Raw genomic sequence first — 22,201 nt, forward strand, 5'->3', positions numbered from 1 at the left:
ATGGACAATACAAGGCAGGATTTAGCAATCCAAGGGCAAGATTCATACCAGCCTACACCAATCATACCATGTAACCTGGAACATACATAACCAGTTAACAGTATGAACAAAAACAACAGTAACGGTCCTAGACCGATGTCAACTGTAACATAACCCTTATGTAAGCAACAACTATATACAAGTCTTGCAGAGTGTCCGCACTGGGACGGGCGCCCAGCATCCTCTACGGACTAGGAGAAATAGATTTACCGGTAGGTTTAAAATCTTATTTTCTCTTACGTCCTAGAGGATGCTGGGGACTCCGTAAGGACCATGGGGTTTATACCAAAGCATCCAATCGGGCGGGAGAGTGCGTATGACTCTGCAGCACCGACTGAGCAAACGCTAGGTCCTCATCAGCCAGGGTATCAAACTTGTAGAATTTAGCAAAAGTGTTTGACCCCGACCAAGTCGCCGCTCGGCAAAGTTGTAAAGCCGAGATGCCTCGGGCAGCCGCCCAAGAAGAGCCCACCTTCCTAGTGGAATGGGCCTTAACCGAATTTGGTACCGGCAATCCAGCCGTAGAGTGAGCCTGCTGAATCGTATTACAGATCCAGCAAGCAATAGTCTGCTTTGAAGCAGGAGCGCCAATCTTATTGGCCGCATACAGGACAAACAGAGCCTCTGTTTTCCTAATTCTAGCCGTCCTGGCTACATAAATCTTTAAGGCCCTGACTACGTCTAGGGATCTGGAATCCTCCAGGTCACCGGTAGCCACAGGCACCACAATAGGTTGATTCATATGGAACGAAGAAACCACTTTAGGCAAAAATTGCGGACGTGTCCTCAATTCAGCTCGATCCACATGAAAAATCAAGTAGGGGCTCTTGTGTGATAGAGCCGCCAATTCTGACACTCGCCTTGCTGATGCTAAGGCCAACAACATGACCACCTTCCAAGTAAGAAATTTCAACTCAACCTTGTTAAGCGGTTCAAACCAGTGTGATTTTAGGGACTGCAACACCACGTTCAGGTCCCATGGTGCCACTGGAGGTACAAAAGGGGGCTGGATGTGCAGCACTCCCTTTACAAACGTCTGGACTTCTGGAAGAGAAGCCAATTCCTTCTGAAAGAAAATCGAGAGGGCCGAAATCTGTACCTTAACCGAGCCTAATTTCAGGTCCATATCCACTCCTGTCTGTAGGAAGTGGAGAAAACGACCCAGATGAAAATCTTCCGTAGGTGCATTCTTGGTCTCACACCAAGACACATACTTTCGCCAGATACGGTGATAATGTTTTATCATCACCTCCTTCCTAGCCTTTATTAAAGTAGGGATGACCTCTTCCGGAATCCCCTTTTTTGCTAGGATTCTGCGTTCAACCGCCATGTTGTCAAACGTAACCGCGGTAAGTCTTAAAATACACAGGGCCCCTGCTGCAACAGGTCTTCCCTCAGAGGAAGAGGCGAGGGGTCTCCTGTGAGCATCTCTTGTAGATCCGAGTACCAGGCCCTTCGAGGCCAGTCTGGGACAACGAGTATTGTCTGTACTCTTCTTCGTCTTATGATCCTAAACACTTTCGTGATGAGAGGAAGAGGAGGAAACACGTAGACCGATTTGAACACCCACTGTGTTACCAGTGCATCTACTGCTACTGCCTGATGGTCCCGAGACCTTGCGCAATACCTCCGAAGTTTTTTGTTGAGGCGTGACGCCATCATGTCTATTTGAGGGGTTCCCCAAAGACGTGTTACGTCTGCAAAGACTTCTTGATGAAGTCCCCACTCTTCTGGATGGAGATCGTGTCTGCTGAGGAAGTCTGCTTCCCAGTTGTCTGCTCCTGGAATGAAGACAGCCGACAGAGCGCTTACATGATTTTCCGCCCAGCGAAGAATCCTTGCGGCTTCCGCCATCGCGACTCTGCTTCTTGTCCCGCCTTGGCGGTTCACATGAGCCACTGCTGTGACATTGTCTGATTGAATCAGAACCGGTAGGTTTCGAAGAAAACTCTCCGCTTGTCGAAGGCCGTTGTAAATGGCCATGAGTTCCAACACATTGATGTGTAGACAGGACTCCTGGTCTGACCAAAGACCCTGAAAAGTCTTTCCCTGTGTGACCGCTCCCCATCCTCGGAGGCTCGCGTCCGTGGTAACCAGGATCCAGTCCTGAATCCCGAACCGGCGATTCTCCAATAGGTGAGCACTTTGCAACCACTCTGGTTCCTGGGGACAGAGTTATTTTCCGATGTAAGTGCAGATGGGACCCTGACCACTTGTCCAGAAGGTCCCATTGAAAAGTCCGTGCATGGAACCTTCCGAAGGGAATGGCCTCGTTGGCCGCCACCATTTTTCCCAGAACTCGAGTGCATTGGTGAACTGACACCCTTTTCGGTTTTAGCAGTTCTCTGACCATGTTCTGGATGTCTTGGGCCTTCTCTATTGGGAGAAAGACCTTCATTTGTTCCGTATCCAATATCATACCTAGGAACGGTAGTCGAGTTGTCGGAATCAACTGTGACTTTGGTAGATTTAGAATCCAACCGTGTTGCTGGAGCACTCTCAGAGAGAGCGCCACACTGCTCAGCAATTTCTCCCTTGATCTCGCTTTTATCAGGAGATCGTCCAAGTATGGGATAATTGTGACTCCATGCTTGCGCAGGACCACCATAATTTCCGCCATTATTTTGGTGAAAATCCTCGGGGCCGTGGAAAGTCCAAACGGCAACGTCTGAAATTGGTAATGACAATCCTGTACAGCGAATCTCAGGTATTCCTGATGGGGGGCATATATGGGGACATGAAGGTACGCATCCTTTATGTCCAGAGACACCATAAACTCCTACTCCTCCATGTTGGCTATTATCGCTCTGAGTGATTCCATTTTGAATTTGAATCTTTTTATGCACAGGTTTAGGGATTTCAGATTCAAAATCGGTCTGACCGAACCGTCCGGTTTCGGGACCACAAATAGGGTTGAGTAGTAACCTTTTCCCTGCTGGTGCAGGGGAACCTTGATTATCACTTGCTGTATACACAGCGTTTGAATTGCAGCTAACACTACATCTCTTTCCGATGTGGAAGCTGGTAGGGCCGATTTGAAAAATCGGTGCGTGGGCACCTCCTCGAATTCCAGTTTGTAACCCTGGGAAACTATTTCCAACACCCAGGGATTCAGGTCCAAACTGACCCAGGCCTGACTGAAAAGTCGAAGACGTGCCCCCACTGGTGCGGACTCCCTCAGGGGAGCCCCAGCGTCATGCTGTGGGTTTTGGAGCAGCCGGGGAGGACTTTTGTTCCTGGGCACCTGCCGCAGCAGGTGCTCTCTTGCCTCTGCCCTTACCTCTGGCGAGGAAAGAGGATCCCCGACCTCTTTTGGACTTGTGCGACCGAAAGGACTGCATCTGATTGGGTGTTACTTTCTTTTGCTGTTGGGGAATATATGGTAAAAAATTTGATTTACCTGCTGTAGCTGTGGAAACCAGGTCCGTCAGCCCATCCCCAAATAATACATCCCCCTTATAGGGTAGTACTTCCATATGTTTCTTGGAATCCGCATCACCCGTCCATTGGCGAGTCCATAAGGATCTTCTCGCTGAGATAGCCATGGCATTGGCCCTAGAAGCTAGCAATCCAATGTCCCTTTGAGCATCCCTCATAAATAAGGCTGCGTCTTTTATATGGGCTAGAGTTAGGAATATAGTATCCTTATCCATAGTATCAAATTGATCTGTCAGCTCATCTGTCCAAGCTGCAATTGCGCTACACACCCATGCCGACGCAATCGTCGGTCTTAGCACAGCACCCGTATGAGAATAAATACCCTTTAAAGTAGTTTCTTGCCTGCGATCTGCTGGGTCTTTAAGGGCCACTGTGTCAGGAGACGGTAGCGCCACTTTATTGGATAAGCGCGTCAGGGCCTTGTCCACAGTGGGGGGTAATTCCCAAATCTCCCTGTCCTGCTTAGGGAAAGGGTATGCCATAAACATTCTTTTGGGGATCTGCGGTCTCTTATCCGGAGTCTCCCAAGCTTTTCCAAAGAACTCATTTAATTCATGAGATGTGGGAAAATTAATAATCTGTTTCTTTTCCTTAAACATGTGTACCCTTGTGTCGGGGACTGAGGGTTCATCCACAATATGCAACACATCCCTTATTGCCACAATCATACACTGAATAGTTTTAGTCACCCTAGGGTGCAATTTTACTTCGTCATAGTCGACACTGGAATCAGAATCCGTGTCGGTAGTAGTGTCTTGTGTTAAGGGACGCTTTTGAGAGCCCGACGGGCCCTGTGAGTCGGTCCAATCTGAGGATTGACCGCCTGATGTCCCCCCTAAACCAGCCTTATCAAGCCTTTTATGTAAAGATGCCACACTTGCATGCAACGTATGCCACATGTCCATCCAATCAGGAGTCGGCACAACCGACGGGGACACACCACTCATTTGCTCCACCTCCTCCTTGGAGAAGCCTTCCGCCTCAGACATGTCGACACACACGTACCAACACCCCACACACACAGGGATTTACCTATAAGGGGACAAAACCCTAACCAGGCCCTTAGGAGAGACAGAGAGATAGAGTATGCCAGCACACACCCAGCGCTTAAAAACACTGGAATATACAACCAGATAGCGCTTTTATACGTTTATAAACGTAATCTCCACTCACTGCGTCGCCAAAGTGCCCCCCCTCCTCCTTTTTCCAACCTGTGAAGCTCAGCAGGGGAGAGAAGAGGGAGCCAGCTTTTTCTCATGCAGCCTCTGTGGAGAAAATGGCGCTGGTTAGTGCTGAGGATCAAGCCCCGCCCACCCGACGGCGGGCTTCGGTCCCTTCATCATATATTAATAAAATGGCGGGGGTCCACGGATTTACTGTCCCCCAGCCTAATTCACCTTATTTATGGCCAAAACGAGGTTTATTGCTGCCCAGGGCGCCCCCCACTGCGCCCTTCAGTGCCAGCTTTGTGTGTGTGACTGGGAGCAATGGCGCGCAGCTTACCGCTGCGCGCTTACCTCATGAAGATCTGATGTCTTCTGCCTCCTGAAGTCTTTTCCTCAATACTCACCCGGCTTCTATCTTCGGCATCTGTGAGGAGGACGGTGGCGGCGCGGCTCCGGGACGAACCCCAGGTGAGACCTGTGTTCCGACTCCCTCTGGAGCTAATGGTGTCCAGTAGCCTAGAAGCAGTGCCCAGCTTTACAAGCCAGCTCTGCTTCTCTCTCCTCGGTCCCACGATGCAGGGAGCCTGTTGCCAACAGGACTCCCTGAAAATAAAAAACCTAACAAAATTATTTTTCCACAGAAAACTCTGGAGAGCTCTCTGCAGTGCACCCATTCTCCTCTGGGCACAAGATCTAACTGAGGTCTGGAGGAGGGGCATAGAGGGAGGAGCCAGTGCACACCCATAGTCAAAGTTCTTTTTAGGTGCCCTATCTCCTGCGGAGCCCGTCTATACCCCCATGGTCCTTACGGAGTCCCCAGCATCCTCTAGGACGTAAGAGAAACTAGGGTTTCTGTCACCCGGGGCAAGGCAGTCATGTTGAAGGAGTGCAGTGTAACCCTGTGTGTGTATGTTGACAACATACACACACAGGGTTACACTGCACTGCTCCAACACGCACACACACACACACACACACACACACACACACTCAGGGTTACACTGCACTGCTCACACACACTAAGTTAAAGTACACTGTCTGCACACACACATATTGTACATATACAGCTGCCTCTCCCTACCTTTACACACTTCTAGTGCTGATCTTCTATATCAGTCAGGGCCCCCTCCTCTCCATTTCTGAAGCGCGCTGTAACACACACACACAGCGCTGGCACATTAGGTGTGTGAAGCGGCGCCTGTGTGAAGCGGGAAGCATCTCTACGGAAGCGTCCTGGCACAGCGGGACGGCGCCTCTTCAACCCTGCGCCGTCCTGCACTGCTAGTTGAAGTTCCCGATTACTGCCTCGCGCCGACGCCCTCTCCTTTTCCGCACCCAGGTCGCGTGCCCCCCTAGCCCCCCCTAGTTGAAGGCTCTGTATTCCCTACCACATGTACACGCATACACATTCATGCTAAGGTTAATTTGTAAGGAGCCAATTAACCTACCAGTATATTTTTGGATTGTGGGAGGAAACCGGAGTACCCAGAGGAAACCCACGCAAGTATGAGGAGAATATACAAACTCCACACAGTTAGGGCCGTGGTGGGAATTGAACCCATTACCTCATATAACAAGCCTTCTGCAGTATACACAGCACAAGTTCCCTAGCGTTTGGTATCTATGGCTCTCTTACTATGAAACCACCTCAAACGTCTTCATTAAATGCACACCCACTCTCTTCCCACTCATACACACCTACGGTAGGCCCCAGTATCCTTATCCATTCTTGTCACTCCTCCTGAGGTACAAGTCCTGATCACCATGTCCCTTCCCTCTACAGTAGAACTGCGTGTGTTGGAAAACATGTGTGCACTGCATTTTGTCATATGAAACTCATGTCTAGCATTATCAGCCTGTTACCTTGTATAACTATTAGTTTTAGCTAAGGTTTGCCATGGAAATTTCCCCGTTATGTAACCTTTTCCTCATCCTTCGTTTCTTCCTTATATACCACTCCCCTACTTTAATAATATACATAAAATAGGAGTAAAAATTGATGGAAAAGAAAAGGAACCTTATAAAATGCATGAATCAAATGTGCACACATGCCGTAATCCATGCGATGAAAGTGAAACATACGACCTAACATGTGGCAGTCACAAAAATGCTAATCCCGCTTCTTGTGTCACCCTCATGGCTTCCATCCCCTCTCTTCAGTACTCAACTTGTCACATAATTACCAGTTCCCAGGAGAAGGTAAACTTGGCTAAGGAAGAAAGAGCTCCAATACACGGCATATGAGGTATGGATTTACTGATGCATTTTTTTCCAAAAAAAATTATTTTTGCTTTAGCCACAAGCCAACAAAAGCTGCTTGGTTTGGCTTTGCAAATTGGAAGTACATGCAGAAAGAAATATCTCATACAACAGTATGCTTACACTTACAATCCCACACCTAAATCCGAATATGACTACATCCAAGTCAGACGGAATCCAATGTTAACTTAATAAATCTGGATTTGTGTGTCCCACATGAATCATTCCCTGTAATACCACACTCACCTTCAGTGTGCTGGCCAAAACAATGCTTCATTTTAGTTATAAACTATACCTCAGTTCAACGACTTAAAGCAATGAGTTTTATTTCTCTTTATACCGTATCATATCACAAGCACAATCTTTCGTTCCAGTGTACCATAAACAAGCGTGTTTAGAACAGACACATACAGAGAAAGTCACAACAGTTATGGAACATTTAATTAGAATGTGAATAAACATTTATACACAGTAGATGAAACTGTGATAACTTTAGCTTCAAACAAATTACAAAACAGAGGAGTACTCATTAAATATTCGGATACATAAGGCTGTGCTTGGGAAATATGTATAGACATTAAAGGGTATTTTGTAAACATACATACGTAATTACAAATAGTGCATAAAAGGAATATCAATGGGACTTAACTGTGAAGTTTCTTATATCAGCTCAATATAGAAGCAACACAACCAGAACTCCAGAAACTACTTAGCCAATAGAGTAACAGTTTATTTATACTGTGTATCATTGTTTAGGTTTCAGGCAGCCCCTGTCTTTAATCATTGCTATATGACGTAGAACTGAATTGAAAATTAAGACTATTCAACCTCAGCTAAACATGTTTTTCACATGTACTTGTCTTTGTACATAGTTCTGGCTTTCTGTGCTGTATGTCACAAACACTAAAGCACCGTACACTCTAACATACGCCAGGGAGCTGCCAGAGGCGGTCGTAGGATGGCTCGCATCAAATGCGAGTCAACCTAATGTATGGGCGGCATAAGAGGGATGCTTCTTATTTCCTTGGTAAAGTAATTTTAAAAAATCAGAACGTTTTCAATATTAATGTCAGTTATTTACGAGGAGTATAATATCAATGGGGGGAATTGTGTTAAACATATTACTAAAACAATATATAACAGGTTCTCAAACTCGGTCCTCAGAATCTCACACAATGCAAGTTTTCCAGGTATCCTCATAAAATCACTAGTGAAAACATTAGCTCCACCTGTAGATATTTTAAAATGTGTCAGTGAGTAATGAATACACCTGTGCATCTGCTAGGTGACCTGGAAAATGTGAACTGTTTGGAGTCCGTAGGAAAAGTTTGAGAACCACTGCAATACACCAATACCCAGACCAAGACCTAATATTAGTCTTTTATCAACTGCTGCCGTTCCATGAATCATACCATTCCATACTTTTATTAAAAGTAATATTATAATACAATAAGAGACTGCTAAAAAAAGAACACCATGGTTGCATATTAAACAATAAACCTATCATATAATTTGGCATAGTATGTAATTTTTTTGCTTTGAATCTGTGCTGCATTCAAGAAGACATCAAAGGCAGCCAACTATGATTAAGTGTGGCTGTAGCTGGCCTACAACCTGCACCAACAAGCAGTAGATGTAAGATGTTAGTTGCCTCAGAGCAAGAAAAAGGCTTCATGCTAGACTTCTACAGCCTCAGGAAGGCAGAGACAAGTATGGTCTGGTGTAGCTAGAAGTGCCTAATGAGGCACATTAAGAAGTCACAGTGTGCTGTCAGCGGGCCACATTGGTACATTAGGTCTTGCTGCTGAAGTGTACATGTAGCTTACACACAACCATTTTGTAGACTGATCTGATATGCAGCCTAGTAAATCACAGGGAGGTACTAGTGACCACAAAGCACCCTGTGACTTCTGCCACTGTTATATAACGGAAGAGGTGACTGGATGAAGGGATTTTGCAACAATTTTCTGAAAATGTGGTTGTTTTTTTAATGGATGAAGGCGTTATGACCTAGTCATCATAGTAACAATGTTATTTTAAATATTGCTAGTCTATTCACTGATGTTTTGTACATAAAACAGATATGTCCAATTCTTACGTCAGTAATAATTTATCTTTACCTGTAAATAGTTTGTGACTCTTAGCAATCACAAAATACAGCAACATCAGTTCACAAGTTTCTAAGCTTGTAAGCAAGGCCATCCGATCCTCTAGTTTTACTATTCTTTTTGTTACCCATTGTAAACTGCTACGTTATAAATAAACGTTAATAAAGAATGAATGTTCCCCGGTTTCAGTGCTACTTGGTTTGTTTTGTGCATTACAGATGGTAATATCAGGCGGAACACATGCAGTATATCCAGCTCTTATGTTGCATTCTGTCCTGATTAGCTGATCTTGCTGGGTTTATCCTTTAACATAAGGCTCGATCACATCAAAAGCCAGAGCAATCTATATCTCTGAAACGAAATGCAGATGGAGTGCGTCTGAGGGAGAGGGAGCCCCTACCACCTGCATCTCTAATAGCACTTTTATGTCTAGCGCAATAACAATCCAAGATACAAACATTCATGATCCCAAGACAAATGTAAAGGTGCTCTCATAAGCTTTAAAAGCTTCTTTCCAATGCTAGAGGTTATTTTAAGTTCACTAAACTGTTCAATAATGTGCGATTCTTCTGGCTCTTTGTGGACCTTTAAGGATCACTAAACTGTTCAATAATGTGAGATTCTTTTGGCTCTTTGTGGACCTTTAATGATCACTAAACTGTTCAATAATGTGCGATTCTTCTGGCTCTTTGTGGACCTTTAATGATCACTAAACTGTTCAATAATGTGCGATTCTTCTGGCTCTTTGTGGACCTTTAATGATCACTAAACTGTTCAATAATGTGCGATTCTTCTGGCTCTTTGTGGACCTTTAATGATCACTAAACTGTTTAATAATGTTTGATTCTTCTGGCTCTTTGTGGACCTTTAATGATCATTCAAGTGCAAGAGCACGGATAGTGCAAATGGATAGAAGGAACCTCCCTATGCGTACAGACACCAATCTGCCATTATACTACAGCTAGTCAGCACATCTTTGCTTCTGCCTTGACTTTTTTAGGGTAAACTACTTTATAGACAAAGTGGCAAAATGTCTAGATATTTTTCATAATTAGATAGCAATTTATACATATTAATTTATATTAAAACTATTCTGCTGGAAAAAATTTTTTTTTGTAAATACCTTTTATTTATTTTTCATTATAAATCGGATTTTATTCTACATTTAGTCACTTTGGCATTTTTTTCATGTTGTGCAAAAGCTACTCCTCATTTTCTTTTTCTATCTAGGCCATAGTTTTAAATATATAAAGTATATATTCTCTAGAGTCATTTGAATGACAACATGCAGGAGAGGAATTCTAGAAGTATAACAAATAACCATAATCCGGCTATGCCTTAATTGGCCTGATTTCATCAGATGAAGCATCACTAATCCCTCCAGACAAGTTTTTTTATTTGGTTCCTACCTTTGAAAAGGGCAAGCAATCCTTGTCAGCTTCCTTGTCTTTCACTTCAAAGTCATAAAGTGCTTTGCATTGAGGCGGAGGTTGAGGTAAAGGCTTGATAATCTGCACAAAGTTGGTTGGGAAGAAGCCGTGGACGCCATTGATTTCTCCGTGGTACCAATTCTCGTCAACCTGGCGGCGAAGCACGATGATGTCGCCCTTGTTAAATTTCAGATCCCCAGGCTCTTTCCCTTCGTAGTTGTACAAAGCTTTGGCACACGGTAACTGAGGTACACCCTGGAAGAAAAAAAAGATGAAAACAATGTCAAAACAAATTTTTTAAATATGAAAATTCACAGTCTTTAATGCAAACTGTATATAACTGTATGGCAGGGATGGCTGGTTTACACCAATTTTTTCTTTTTAATCATGCTGTGACTACAGGCACGGTGCCATGACATCTTAAAAAAGCCTATTATAAGGGAATCCCCCTTTTATTATTCACATTCTTGTTGCTGGTGACACACACACACACACACACACACACACACACACACACGACAGCTGGGATCTTGACTGTTAGAAAATCATACTGAATCCAGATGGAGATTACAAGCAGAACAAAAATTATAGGTGCAAACCTAAATTTCACTTCAGAAACGTGCTACACTCCGTTCCCAAATGTGGAATGATGGGAATATTCTGTGGAACGGTTGTAAAAAATGTGATCATCTCTACCAGCCAGGAAACTTCTGCATTAAATTAATTTTAGGGAACAGAGGTAGGTTCTCAGAATTGTGAATATCAGACATTAGGCCGGATTCAGCCCCTTTCAGTATACGGAAATAAATGCGGATTTCTACCATACTCAGAGGCAGCTGCACCGCTCCATCCTGACAGTAGCTGTCATAAGCACCAGCCCTATCCTTGGTGCAGGATATACCACTGAGGTCATGAGGCTTTCTGCATACCCTTACCTCTGATTAGCCCTAATTCCATCAACATGCCCATGGCAAACCTATTCTACATGCGAATGCCCTAGAGTATAGGTTCTCAAAGTCGGTCCTCAGGACCCCACACAGTGCATGTTTTGCAGGTAACCCAGCAGGTGCACAGGTGTATTAATTACTCACTGACACATTTTAAAAGGTCCACAGGTGGAGCTAATTATTTCACTTGTGATTCTGTAAGGAGAGCTGCAAAACATGCACCGTGTGGGGGTCCTGAGGACCGACTTTGAGAACCTGTACCCTAGAGTATCCACTCAGTCACAAGCGGATATATGACTGAGACCAGTACGACTTTGAATCTGCGAGATCTGTAAGCAGGCGAATTGTGCGCAACTTGGAATCAGTGACATAGTGTTCATCAATGAGAAAGCAGATGACGTTAAAAAAAGTAATCTCATTTACTAGCAGCATTTCGCACAATCTTAAAGAGCAAAGCACTTACAATATACATAGAATATGAAGTGTGGGTTGTTAACCCAGCTTGGCTACTAAAAACTAGGAATTAGCTTTCCACATGTCCACAAATTCATGTTATGTTATGTTATGAATCAGATCACAGACAGAATTGTCCTCCTAGCTTTTAACAGCAAAAGCCTTTTTTTTAATGAAAGAAAATCTATAACAGATCTGCTCTGGAACAGTAACTTGAAAGAAAATAATAATCACAACTTCCCATATTCATTAATTTTACAGCATCTAACAAAGCCTTCCAAAGCTAGCAGATGTCTAAGTCCACAGGTCCGCGGCTCTCCTCCACTCACAGAGAATTACCATATGTACTTCATGCTTCTCAAAGCACACATAACATCCATCCATCATACAGTCACAATTCCTCTGCTGATGTTGAAGCCGTTTTGAGATTACTTATCAAGGAAATATTGTTATCAGCATAATTATAATTTATTGTATTACATTAATAGACCATACAAATGCACAAAAATAAATGAAAAACAAAAAACATACAAACAAGAGACAAAAAAGGCCAATACTATAGGTGTAGGACTGGTGCCTGCTTGGATAAAATTATTTAATCGATCTTGTTGTTGCACTACACGTTTACTGCTAGGATAGTAAATATTCCATACTGTCCAACAGAAATATGATGCTGTACAAGCAAGGTGGTAAGAGACGACGGGGACTGAGAAGGTGTCCGACCAGGGACGTGCAGTCAAGGTAGGCAGAGCCTTCTCTCTCATACTCCCAGTCAAATTCCTGAGATTTTATATATAAAAATAAGATTTTACTTACCGGTAAATCTATTTCTCGTAGTCCGTAGTGGATGCTGGGGACTCCGTAAGGACCATGGGGAATAGACGGGCTCCGCAGGAGACATGGGCACTTTAAGAAAGAATTTGGATTCTGGTGTGCTCTGACTCCTCCCTCTATGACCCTCCTCCAGACCTCAGTTAGAGAAACTGTGCCCCGGAAGAGCTGACAGTACAAGGAAAGGATTTTGGTAATCCAGGGCAAGATACATACCAGCCACACCAATCACACCGTATAACTTGTGATAACCTTACCCAGTTAACAGTATGAACAACAACAGAGCATCAGATCAACGCTGATGCAACTATAATATAAACCTTGTTGAAGCAATAACTATATACAAGCATTGCAGAAAAGTCCGCACTTGGGACGGGCGCCCAGCATCCACTACGGACTACGAGAAATAGATTTACCGGTAAGTAAAATCTTATTTTCTCTAACGTCCTAGTGGATGCTGGGGACTCCGTAAGGACCATGGGGATTAGACCAAAGCTCCCAAACGGGCGGGAGAGTGTGGATGACTCTGCAGCACCGAATGAGCAAACACAAGGTCCTCCTCAGCCAGGGTATCAAACTTGTAGAACTTTGCAAAGGTGTTTGAACCTGACCAAGTAGCCGCTCGGCAAAGCTGTAATGCCGAGACCCCTCGGGCAGCCGCCCAAGAAGAGCCCACCTTCCTTGTGGAATGGGCCTTAACTGATTTAGGCAGCGGCAATCCAGCCGCAGAATGAGCCTGCTGAATCGTGTTACAGATCCAGCGAGCAATAGTCTGCTTTGAAGCAGGCGCCCCAAGCTTGTTGGAAGCATACAGGATAAACAAAGATTCTGTTTTCCTGACCCTAGCCGTTCTGGCTACATAAAACTTCAAAGCCCTGACCACATCCAGTAACTCAGAATCCTCCAAGTCATTAGTAGCCACAGGCACCACAATAGGTTGGTTTATATGAAAGGATGAAACCACTTTTGGCAGAAATTGTGGGCGGGTCCGCAATTCTGCTCTATCCGCATGGAAAACCAGATAAGGGTTTTGATGTGACAAAGCCGCCAATTCTGACACACGCCTAGCCGAAGCCAAGGCTAGTAGCATGACCACCTTCCAGGTGAGATATTTCAATTCCACCGTCTTGAGTGGTTCAAACCAGTGTGATTTCAGGATACTCAACACCACGTTAAGATCCCAAGGTGCCACTGGAGGCACAAAAGGGGGCTGAATATGCAGCACTCCCTTTACAAACGTCTTAACTTCAGGCAGAGAAGCCAGTTCTTTTTGAAAGAAAATGGATAGGGCCGAAATCTGGACCTTAATGGAACCCAATTTTAGGCCCAAAGTCACTCCCGACTGTAGGAAGTGAAGGAACGGCCCAGCTGGAATTCCTCCGTAGGGGCATTCCTGGCCTCACACCAAGCAACATATTTTCTCCATATACGGTGATAATGTTGAGCCGTCACGTCCTTCCTAGCCTTTATCAGCGTAGGAATGACCTCATCCGGAATGCCTTTTTCTGCTAGGATCCGGCGTTCAACCGCCATGCCGTCAAACGCAGCCGCGGTAAGTCTTGGAACAGACAGGGCCCCTGTTGCAACAAGTCCTGTCTTAGAGGCAGAGGCCACGGGTCCTCTGTGAGCATTTCTTGCAGATCTGGATACCAAGTCCTTCTTGGCCAATCCGGAACAATGATTATTGTTCTCACTCCTCTTTTTCTTATGATTCTCAGCACCTTGGGTATGAGAGGAAGAGGAGGAAATACATAGACCGACTGGAACACCCACTGCGTCACCAGTGCGTCCACAGCTATCGCCTGAGGGTCTCTTGACCTGGCGCAATACTTCTGTAGCTTTTTGTTGAGGTGGGATGCCATCATGTCCACCTGTGGCAGCTCCCACCGACTTGCAACCTGCGCGAAGACTTCTTGATGAAGTCCCTATTCTCCCGGGTGGAGGTCGTGCCTGCTGAGGAAGTCTGCTTCCCAGTTGTCCACTCCCGGAATGAACACTGCTGACAGTGCGCTTACGTGATTCTCCGCCCAGCGAAGAATTCTGGTGGCTTCTACCATCGCCACCCTGCTCCTTGTGCCGCCTTGGCGGTTTACATGAGCCACTGCGGTGATGTTGTCTGACTGAATCAGAACCGGGTGGTCGCGAAGTAGGGACTCCGCTTGGCGTAGGGCGTTGTATATGGCCCTTAGTTCCAGGATGTTGATGTGGAGGCAAGTCTCCTGACTTGACCACAGACCTTGGAAATTTCTTCCCTGTGTGACTGCCCCCCACCCTCGGAGGCTTGCATCCATGGTCACCAGGACCCAGTCCTGAATGCCGAATCTGCGGCCCTCGAGGAGGTGAGCACTCTGCAGCCACCACAGGAGAGACACCCTGGCCCTGGGGGATAGGGTGATTAACCGATGCATCTGAAGATGTGATCCGGACCATTTGTCCAGTAGATCCCATTGAAAGGTCCTCGCATGGAACCTGCCGAAGGGAATGGCCTCGTATGATCCCACCATCTTTCCCAGGACTCGCGTGCAGTGATGCACCGACACCTGTTTTGGTTTCAATAGGTTTCTAGCTGTTAAGCCTTCTCCATCGAAAGATAAACCCTCTTCTGGTCTGTGTCCAGAATCATGCCCAGGAAGGGCAGACGAGTCGTAGGAATCAACTGCGACTTTGGAATATTTAGAATCTAGCTGTGTTGTCGTAACACTTCCAGAGAGCGTGCTACGCTGATCAGCAACTGCTCTCTGGACCTCGCCTTTATGAGGAGATCGTCCAAGTATGGGATAATTGTGACCCCTTGCTTCCGCAGGAGTACCATCATTTCTGCCATTACCTTGGTAAATATTCTCGGTGCCGTGGAGAGACCAAACGGAAACATCTGAAATTGGTAATGGCAATCCTGTACCACAAATCTGAGGTACGCCTGATGAGGTGGATAAATGGGGACATGAAGGTATGCATCCTTTATGTCCAGAGACACCATAAAATCCCCCCCTTCCAGGCTTGCGATGACCGCTCTGAGCGATTCCATCTTGAACTTGAACCTTTTCAGGTATATGTTCAGGGATTTTAAATTCAATATGGGTCTGACCGAACCGTCCGGTTTCGGTACCACAAACATGGTCAAATAATAACCCTTTCCTCGTTGAAGGAGGGGAACCTTGACCACCACCTGTTGAAGATACAATTTGTGAATTGCAGCTAACACTATTTCCCTCTCTAAGGGGGAAGCTGGCAGGGCCGATCTGAGGTATCGGTGAGGGGGCATCTCTTCGAATTCCAGCTTGTATCCCTGAGACACAATGTCTATTGCCCAGGGATCCACCTGTGAGTGAACCCACTTGTGGCTGAAATTTCGGAGACGCGCCCCCACCGGGCCTGGCTCCGCCTGTGGAGCCCCAGCGTCATGCGGTGGATTTAGTGGAAGCCGGGGAGGACTTCTGTTCCTGGGAACTAGCTGTGTTGTGCAGCTTCCTTCCTCTGCCCCTGGCAAGAAAGGACGCACCTCGGACTTTCTTGCCTTTTTGTGATCGAAAGGACTGCATTTGGTAATACGGTGCTTTCTTAGGCTGTGAGGAAACATATGGTAAAAAATTTGACTTTCCAGCAGTAGCTGTGGAGACCAGGTCCGAGAGACCCTCCCCAAACAATTCCTCACCCTTGTAAGGTAAAACCTCCATGTGCCTTTTTGAGTCGGCATCACCTGTCCATTGCCGAGTCCACAGGACCCTTCTGGCAGAAATCAACATTGCATTTATTCTAGAGCCCAGTAGGCTAATGTCTCTTTGAGCATCTCTCATATATAGGACAGCGTCTTTTATATGCCCCAGGGTCATTAATATAGTATCCTTGTCTAAGGTATCAAGTTCTTCAGATAAGGTATCCGTCCATGCTGCTACAGCACTACACACCCAGGCCGACGCAATTGCCGGCCTTAGTAAGGTACCTGAATGTGTATAAATGGACTTCAGGGTACCCTCTTGCTTTATATCCGCAGCATCTTTTATGGTGGTCATATCCTGAGACGGCAGGGCTACCCTCTTGGATAAGCGTGTTAAAGCTTTGTCCACCCTAGGGGAGGATTCCCAGCGTAACCTGTCCGTTGGCGGGAAGGGATGCGCCATAAGCATCCGTTTGGAAATCTGCAGTTTTTTATCTGGAGATTCCCAAGCCTTTTCACATAACTCATTTAGCTCGTGTGAAGAGGGGAAGGTCACCACCTGCCTTTTTCCCCCATACATATGAACCCTCTTGTCAGGGACTGGGGTTTCATCTGTGATGTGCAACACATCCTTAATTGCTATAATCATATAACGGATGGATTTAGCCAATTTAGGCTGTAACTTTGCATCATCATAATCGACACTGGAGTCAGAATCCATGTCGGTATCTGTGTCAACAATTTGGGATAGTTGGCGCTTCTGAGACCCTGACGGCCTCTGCGACATAGGATCAGGCACGGGCTGAGACCCTGACTGTCCTAAGGTTTCAGTTTTATCCAACCTTTTATGTAAGGAATTAACATTATCATTTAAAACCTTCCACATATCCATCCAATCAGGTGTCGGCGCCGTCGGCAGAGACACCACATTCATTTGCTCCCGCTCTGTTTCCACATAGCCTTCCTCGTCAAACATGTCGACACAAGCGTACCGACACACCACACACACAGGGTATGCTCTTTTTGAAGACAGTTCCCCCACAAGGCCCTTTGGAGAGACAGAGAGAGAGTATGCCAGCACACACCGCAGCGCTATATAACCCAGGAATCACACATTAACTTAGTGTTAACCCAGTAGCCGCTGTAATAATGTTTTTTGCGCCTAATTATGTGCCCCCCCTCTCTTTTGTACCCTCTTCTACCGTGTATCTGCAGGGGAGAGCCTGGGGAGCTTCCTCTCAGCGGAGCTGTGGAGAAAAAATGGCGCTGGTGAGTGCTGAGGAAGAAGCCCCGCCCCCTCAGCGGCGGGCTTCTGTCCCGCGTTTATGTACAATATTATGGCGGGGGCTCATACATATATACAGTGCCCAACTGTATATATGTCAAACTTTTGCCAAGAGGTCCTAATTGCTGCCCAGGGCGCCCCCCCCTGCGCCCTGCACCCTTACAGTGACCGGAGTATGTGGGTGTAGTGTGGGAGCAATGGCGCACAGCTGCAGTGCTGTGCGCTACCTCAGTGAAGACTGAAGTCTTCAGCCGCCGATTTCGAAGTCTTCTTGCTTCTTTCACCCAGCTTCTGTCTTCCGGCTCTGCGAGGGGGACGGCGGCGCGGCTCCGGGATCGGACGACGAGGGTGAGATCCTGTGTACGATCCCTCTGTAGCTAATGGTGTCCAGTAGCCTAAGAAGCAGGACCTATCTGCAGAGAGTAGGGCTGCTTCTCTCCCCTCAGTCCCACGATGCAGGGAGGGAGGAGGGTCATAGAGGGAGGAGTCAGAGCACACCAGAATCCAAATTCTTTCTTAAAGTGCCCATGTCTCCTGCGGAGCCCGTCTATTCCCCATGGTCCTTACGGAGTCCCCAGCATCCACTAGGACGTTAGAGAAATGATTATAATAATACAAAGAAGTTATTTAGAATATAAACATCTTTGTTTATTGTAATCCTTTTTATAGCTGACACTCACCAGCTTTGTGGGAATCTCTGGTGCTGCAGGGAGATTGGAGATGAGGCAGCAACAGCTCTACCTCGGTTCTACAGTCAGACACTGCTTTGCAGACCTGGGGGCGGGGCCACACCACCGGCATAAAAGTTGTACAGGAAAGGAGCTAATAGCGGCATGCCTCTGAGTGTGGGGGCAGGCATTGTGCACTGCTGGATACGTGTATGTGTCATGTGACCAGGAAGTGCACTGTAGTCAAAGCTCTGTCAGCAGCAGCAAGAGAAGACACAGGGATGCAGGTAGAAGACTCAACGGACACTGTAGCTTAGGGTAGTGAAAGGACAGTTACAGTGAGTAGGTGGTAGACAGTCTCCCATCATTCAGACCCATCCCCATGTGTGCCCCCCAGCCATTCACCACACTGCACCTCACTGTGTCAAAAACACATCACTCACAAGGAGAATGGTACCATTAGATGTACATTCTATAGTATAATGTGTATGGGATGGTTACATGTTCATATTTCAATTATGAAGTTTTTTAATTGGAAATTTTTACTTAACCTATTGTTTAAGGCAGAAACGCTCAACTAGTAATTATTTGAAATGATTTTTGCCATTTTTTTAAATTATGTCATAAATCATCTGTTAGTAAATGTGTGATTTAGACACTGAAACACAAAATATATAAAAATTGTAAAAAATTTTTAATCAAAATCGACTTTTAGTAAATATACCCCCAGACTGCCACAGCTGTAAATAGAATAGCAATATCGCTTTTTCCCTTTTAAATAATAAGATATGCATATTTTAATAAGATAAACATATTAATAGTCATGCAAGCAATAGAAGTAGGGCGCCACATGTACCACAATATTGTAACAAGTCACTTATTGACCTGTGAAAAACACTCCCTTAATATTTTAGGGTGTCTGCTAACCCCTAAGTGTTAGGCACTGGTAAAATGCTATAAGAAAGGATGTGGGTGTAGGGATAAGGGGTAGTCAGAGACCAACGGTGTTTATAACCTTATTCAATTTAGAAGAAGTCTGCAAAGTGTTATAGTAAAACTGAAGGTGTGTACACACGGTGAGATCCTTGCTACGTTCAATTTTGACTATGAGATTTCCCTTGAACTCCCCCAGAGCCCAGATAGCACAGATTGTACAGATTTTTACTATCTGTGCTTGAGATTTTGTCTATGTACGATTTTGACTAAAGGGGGGTACACACGGAGAGATCCGTGCTCAAAATCTAAGCAATCTTGCTAGATTGCTTAGATTTTAAGCACGGATCTGCCGTGTGTATGCCCTCCAGCGATAGCGATGCGCGGCCCCGCGCATCGCTATCGCCGATGCTAGATTGAGCTGCATGCAGGCTCAATCTAGCGGGTCGCTCACTTCACCGTTGTGTGAAGTGAGCGGCCCCCCGTCGGCTTTCCCCCTTGCTCAGCACATCGCGCTGTGCTGAGCGGGGTGAGAGATGTGTGCTGAGCGGTCTGTGTTAAGATCGCTCAGCACACATCTCTCCCGTGAGTACCCCCCTTAAGTGCCAATTTTGACTACACTTTGTACTAGATAGTATACTAGACAGTCAAGATTTACTTGCCTGCACAGTCTATCTAGCCTTACGATACCGATCCCACGGGAGCGCGCATCGGGATCAAATCTGTATCGCAAGCTGCCTATAAGGTACCTTAGTATTTAAGTAGGGTGAGACGAGAGATGGGTTGTTTAAGAAAGATACAACATTTTTATTCTAGACACAAAGAATAAAAATATTGTTATATCTTTCTTAAACAACCCATCTCTCGTCTCACCCTACTTAAATACTAAGGTACCTCTTAGTTTTACTATAACACTTTGCAGCCTTCTTCTAAATTGAATAAGGTTATAAACACTGTTGGTCGCTGACTACCCCTATCCCTACACCCACATATTAATAGTCATGTTTGTGTGAACTGACAAATATATTGCATAGAGTTCACTGAGCTTCCATTTATGTACATACCAGTGTGTTTAGCAATAAACGTGTAAATTGATATGTGCTAAATACAGTGCATACGGAAAGTATTCACAGCACTTTACTTTTTCCACATTTTGTTATGTTACAGCCGTATTCCAAAATTGAATAAATTAATGTTTCCCTCAAAATTCTACACATAATGCCCCCCAAATGACAACGTGAAAAGGTTTTTTTAAAATTTTTGCAAATTTATTGAAAATAAAAAACTAAGAAATCACATGTTTATAAGTATTCACAGCCTTTGCTCAATACTTTGTTGATGCACCTTTGCCAGTAATTACAGCCTCAAGTCTTTTTGAATATGATGCCACAAGCTTGGCACACCTATCTTTGGGCAGTTTCACCCATTCCTATTTGTAGCACCTCTTAAGCTCCATCAGGTTGGATGGGAAGCGTCGGTGCACAGCCATTTTCAGATCTCTCCAGAGATGTTCAATCGGATTTAAGTCTGGGCTCTGGCTGGGCCACTCAAGGAAATTCACAGAGTTGTCCTGAAGCCACTCCTTTGATATGTGTGCTTAGGGTCGTTGTCCTGCTGAAAGATGAACTATCGCCCCAGTCTGAGGTCAAGAGTGCTCTGGAGCCAGTTTTCATCCAGGATGTCTCTGTACAATGCTGCATTCATCTTTCCCTCTATTCTGACTAGTCTCCCAGTTCCTTCTGCTGAAAAACATCCCCACAGCATGATGACACCACAACCATGCTTCACTGTAAGGATGGTATTGGCCTGGTGATGAGCGGTGCCAGGTTTCCTCCAAACATGACGCCTGGCATTCACGCCAAAGAGTTCAATCTTTGTCTCATCAGACCAGAGAATTTTGTTTCTCATGGTCTGAGAGTCCTTCAGGTGCATTTTAGCAAACTCCAGGTGGGCTGCCATGTGCTTTTTACTAAGGAGTGGCTTCTGTCTGGCCACTCTACCATATAGGCCTAATTGGTGGATTGCTGCAGAGATGGTTGTCCTTCTGGAAGGCTCTCCTCTCTCTACAGAGGAATGCTGTAGCTCTAACAGAGTGACCATTGGGTTCTTAGTCACCTCCCTGACTAGGGCCCTTCTCCCCCAATCACTCAGCTTAGATGGCCGGCCAGCTCTAGGAAGAATCCTGGTGGCTCCAAACTTCTTCCATTTATGGATGATGGAGGCCACTGTGCTCATTGGGACCTTCAAAGAAGCAGATATTTTTCAGTACCCTTCCCCAACTTCGTGCCTTGAGAGATTCCTGTCTCGGAGGTCTACAGACAATTCCTTTGACTTCATGCTTGGTTTGTGCTCAGACACGCACTGTCAAGTGTGGGACCTTATATAGACAGATGTGTGCCTTTCCAAATCATGTTCACTGAATTTACCACAGGTGGACTTTAATTAAGCTGTAGGAACAAACAGGATACACCTGAGCTCAATTTTGAGCTTCATGGCAAAGGCTGCAAATACTTATGTACATGTGATTTCTTAGTTTTTTATTTTTAATAAATTTGCAAAAATGTGAAGAAAAAAAAAACCAAAAAACTATTTTCACATTGTCATTATGGGGTATTGTGTGTAGAATTTTGAGGGGAAAAATTAAATTTATTCCATTTTGGAATAAGGCTGTAACATAACAAAAGGTGGAAAAAAGTGAAGTGCTGTGAATACTTTTCGGATGCACAGTATAGCTATAAACCTATACCTTGATATGTTCTAAACATAGCTAGCTATATACTGTACCAATAAACTGAATAGCCCAGGTCGTCACCCATGTATAAATGAGGGCAAGTACAGAAATCCCTGGCTTCAACCCAAGCTTGGTGTCCCGGGTCCGAGCCAGGTTAAAGACAGGGTTTAAGCCTGAGAGGGGAATTAGAGTGCATAGGGTGCATTCACAGCACTGCCTATACATTCATGCCCTGCAATCGTATAAAACAGAGGTGCA

General features: G+C 45.3%; 1 protein-coding gene across 3 annotated transcripts in view; it reads right to left on the minus strand.

The window, feature by feature from the left end:
• SH3RF1 (SH3 domain containing ring finger 1) overlaps positions 1–22,201 on the minus strand; it is a 262,561-nt gene that overhangs the window by 107,914 nt on the left and 132,446 nt on the right. For all 3 annotated transcript variants that reach the window (XM_063920619.1, XM_063920620.1, XM_063920618.1), the window contains exon 3: positions 10,420–10,695. In XM_063920619.1, coding sequence (XP_063776689.1) covers positions 10,420–10,695 — 276 coding nt within the window. The remainder of the gene's footprint in view (positions 1–10,419; positions 10,696–22,201) is intronic.

The sequence above is a fragment of the Pseudophryne corroboree genome, chromosome 1, assembly GCF_028390025.1.
Source record: "Pseudophryne corroboree isolate aPseCor3 chromosome 1, aPseCor3.hap2, whole genome shotgun sequence".
NCBI classification, from domain to species: Eukaryota; Metazoa; Chordata; class Amphibia; order Anura; family Myobatrachidae; genus Pseudophryne; species Pseudophryne corroboree.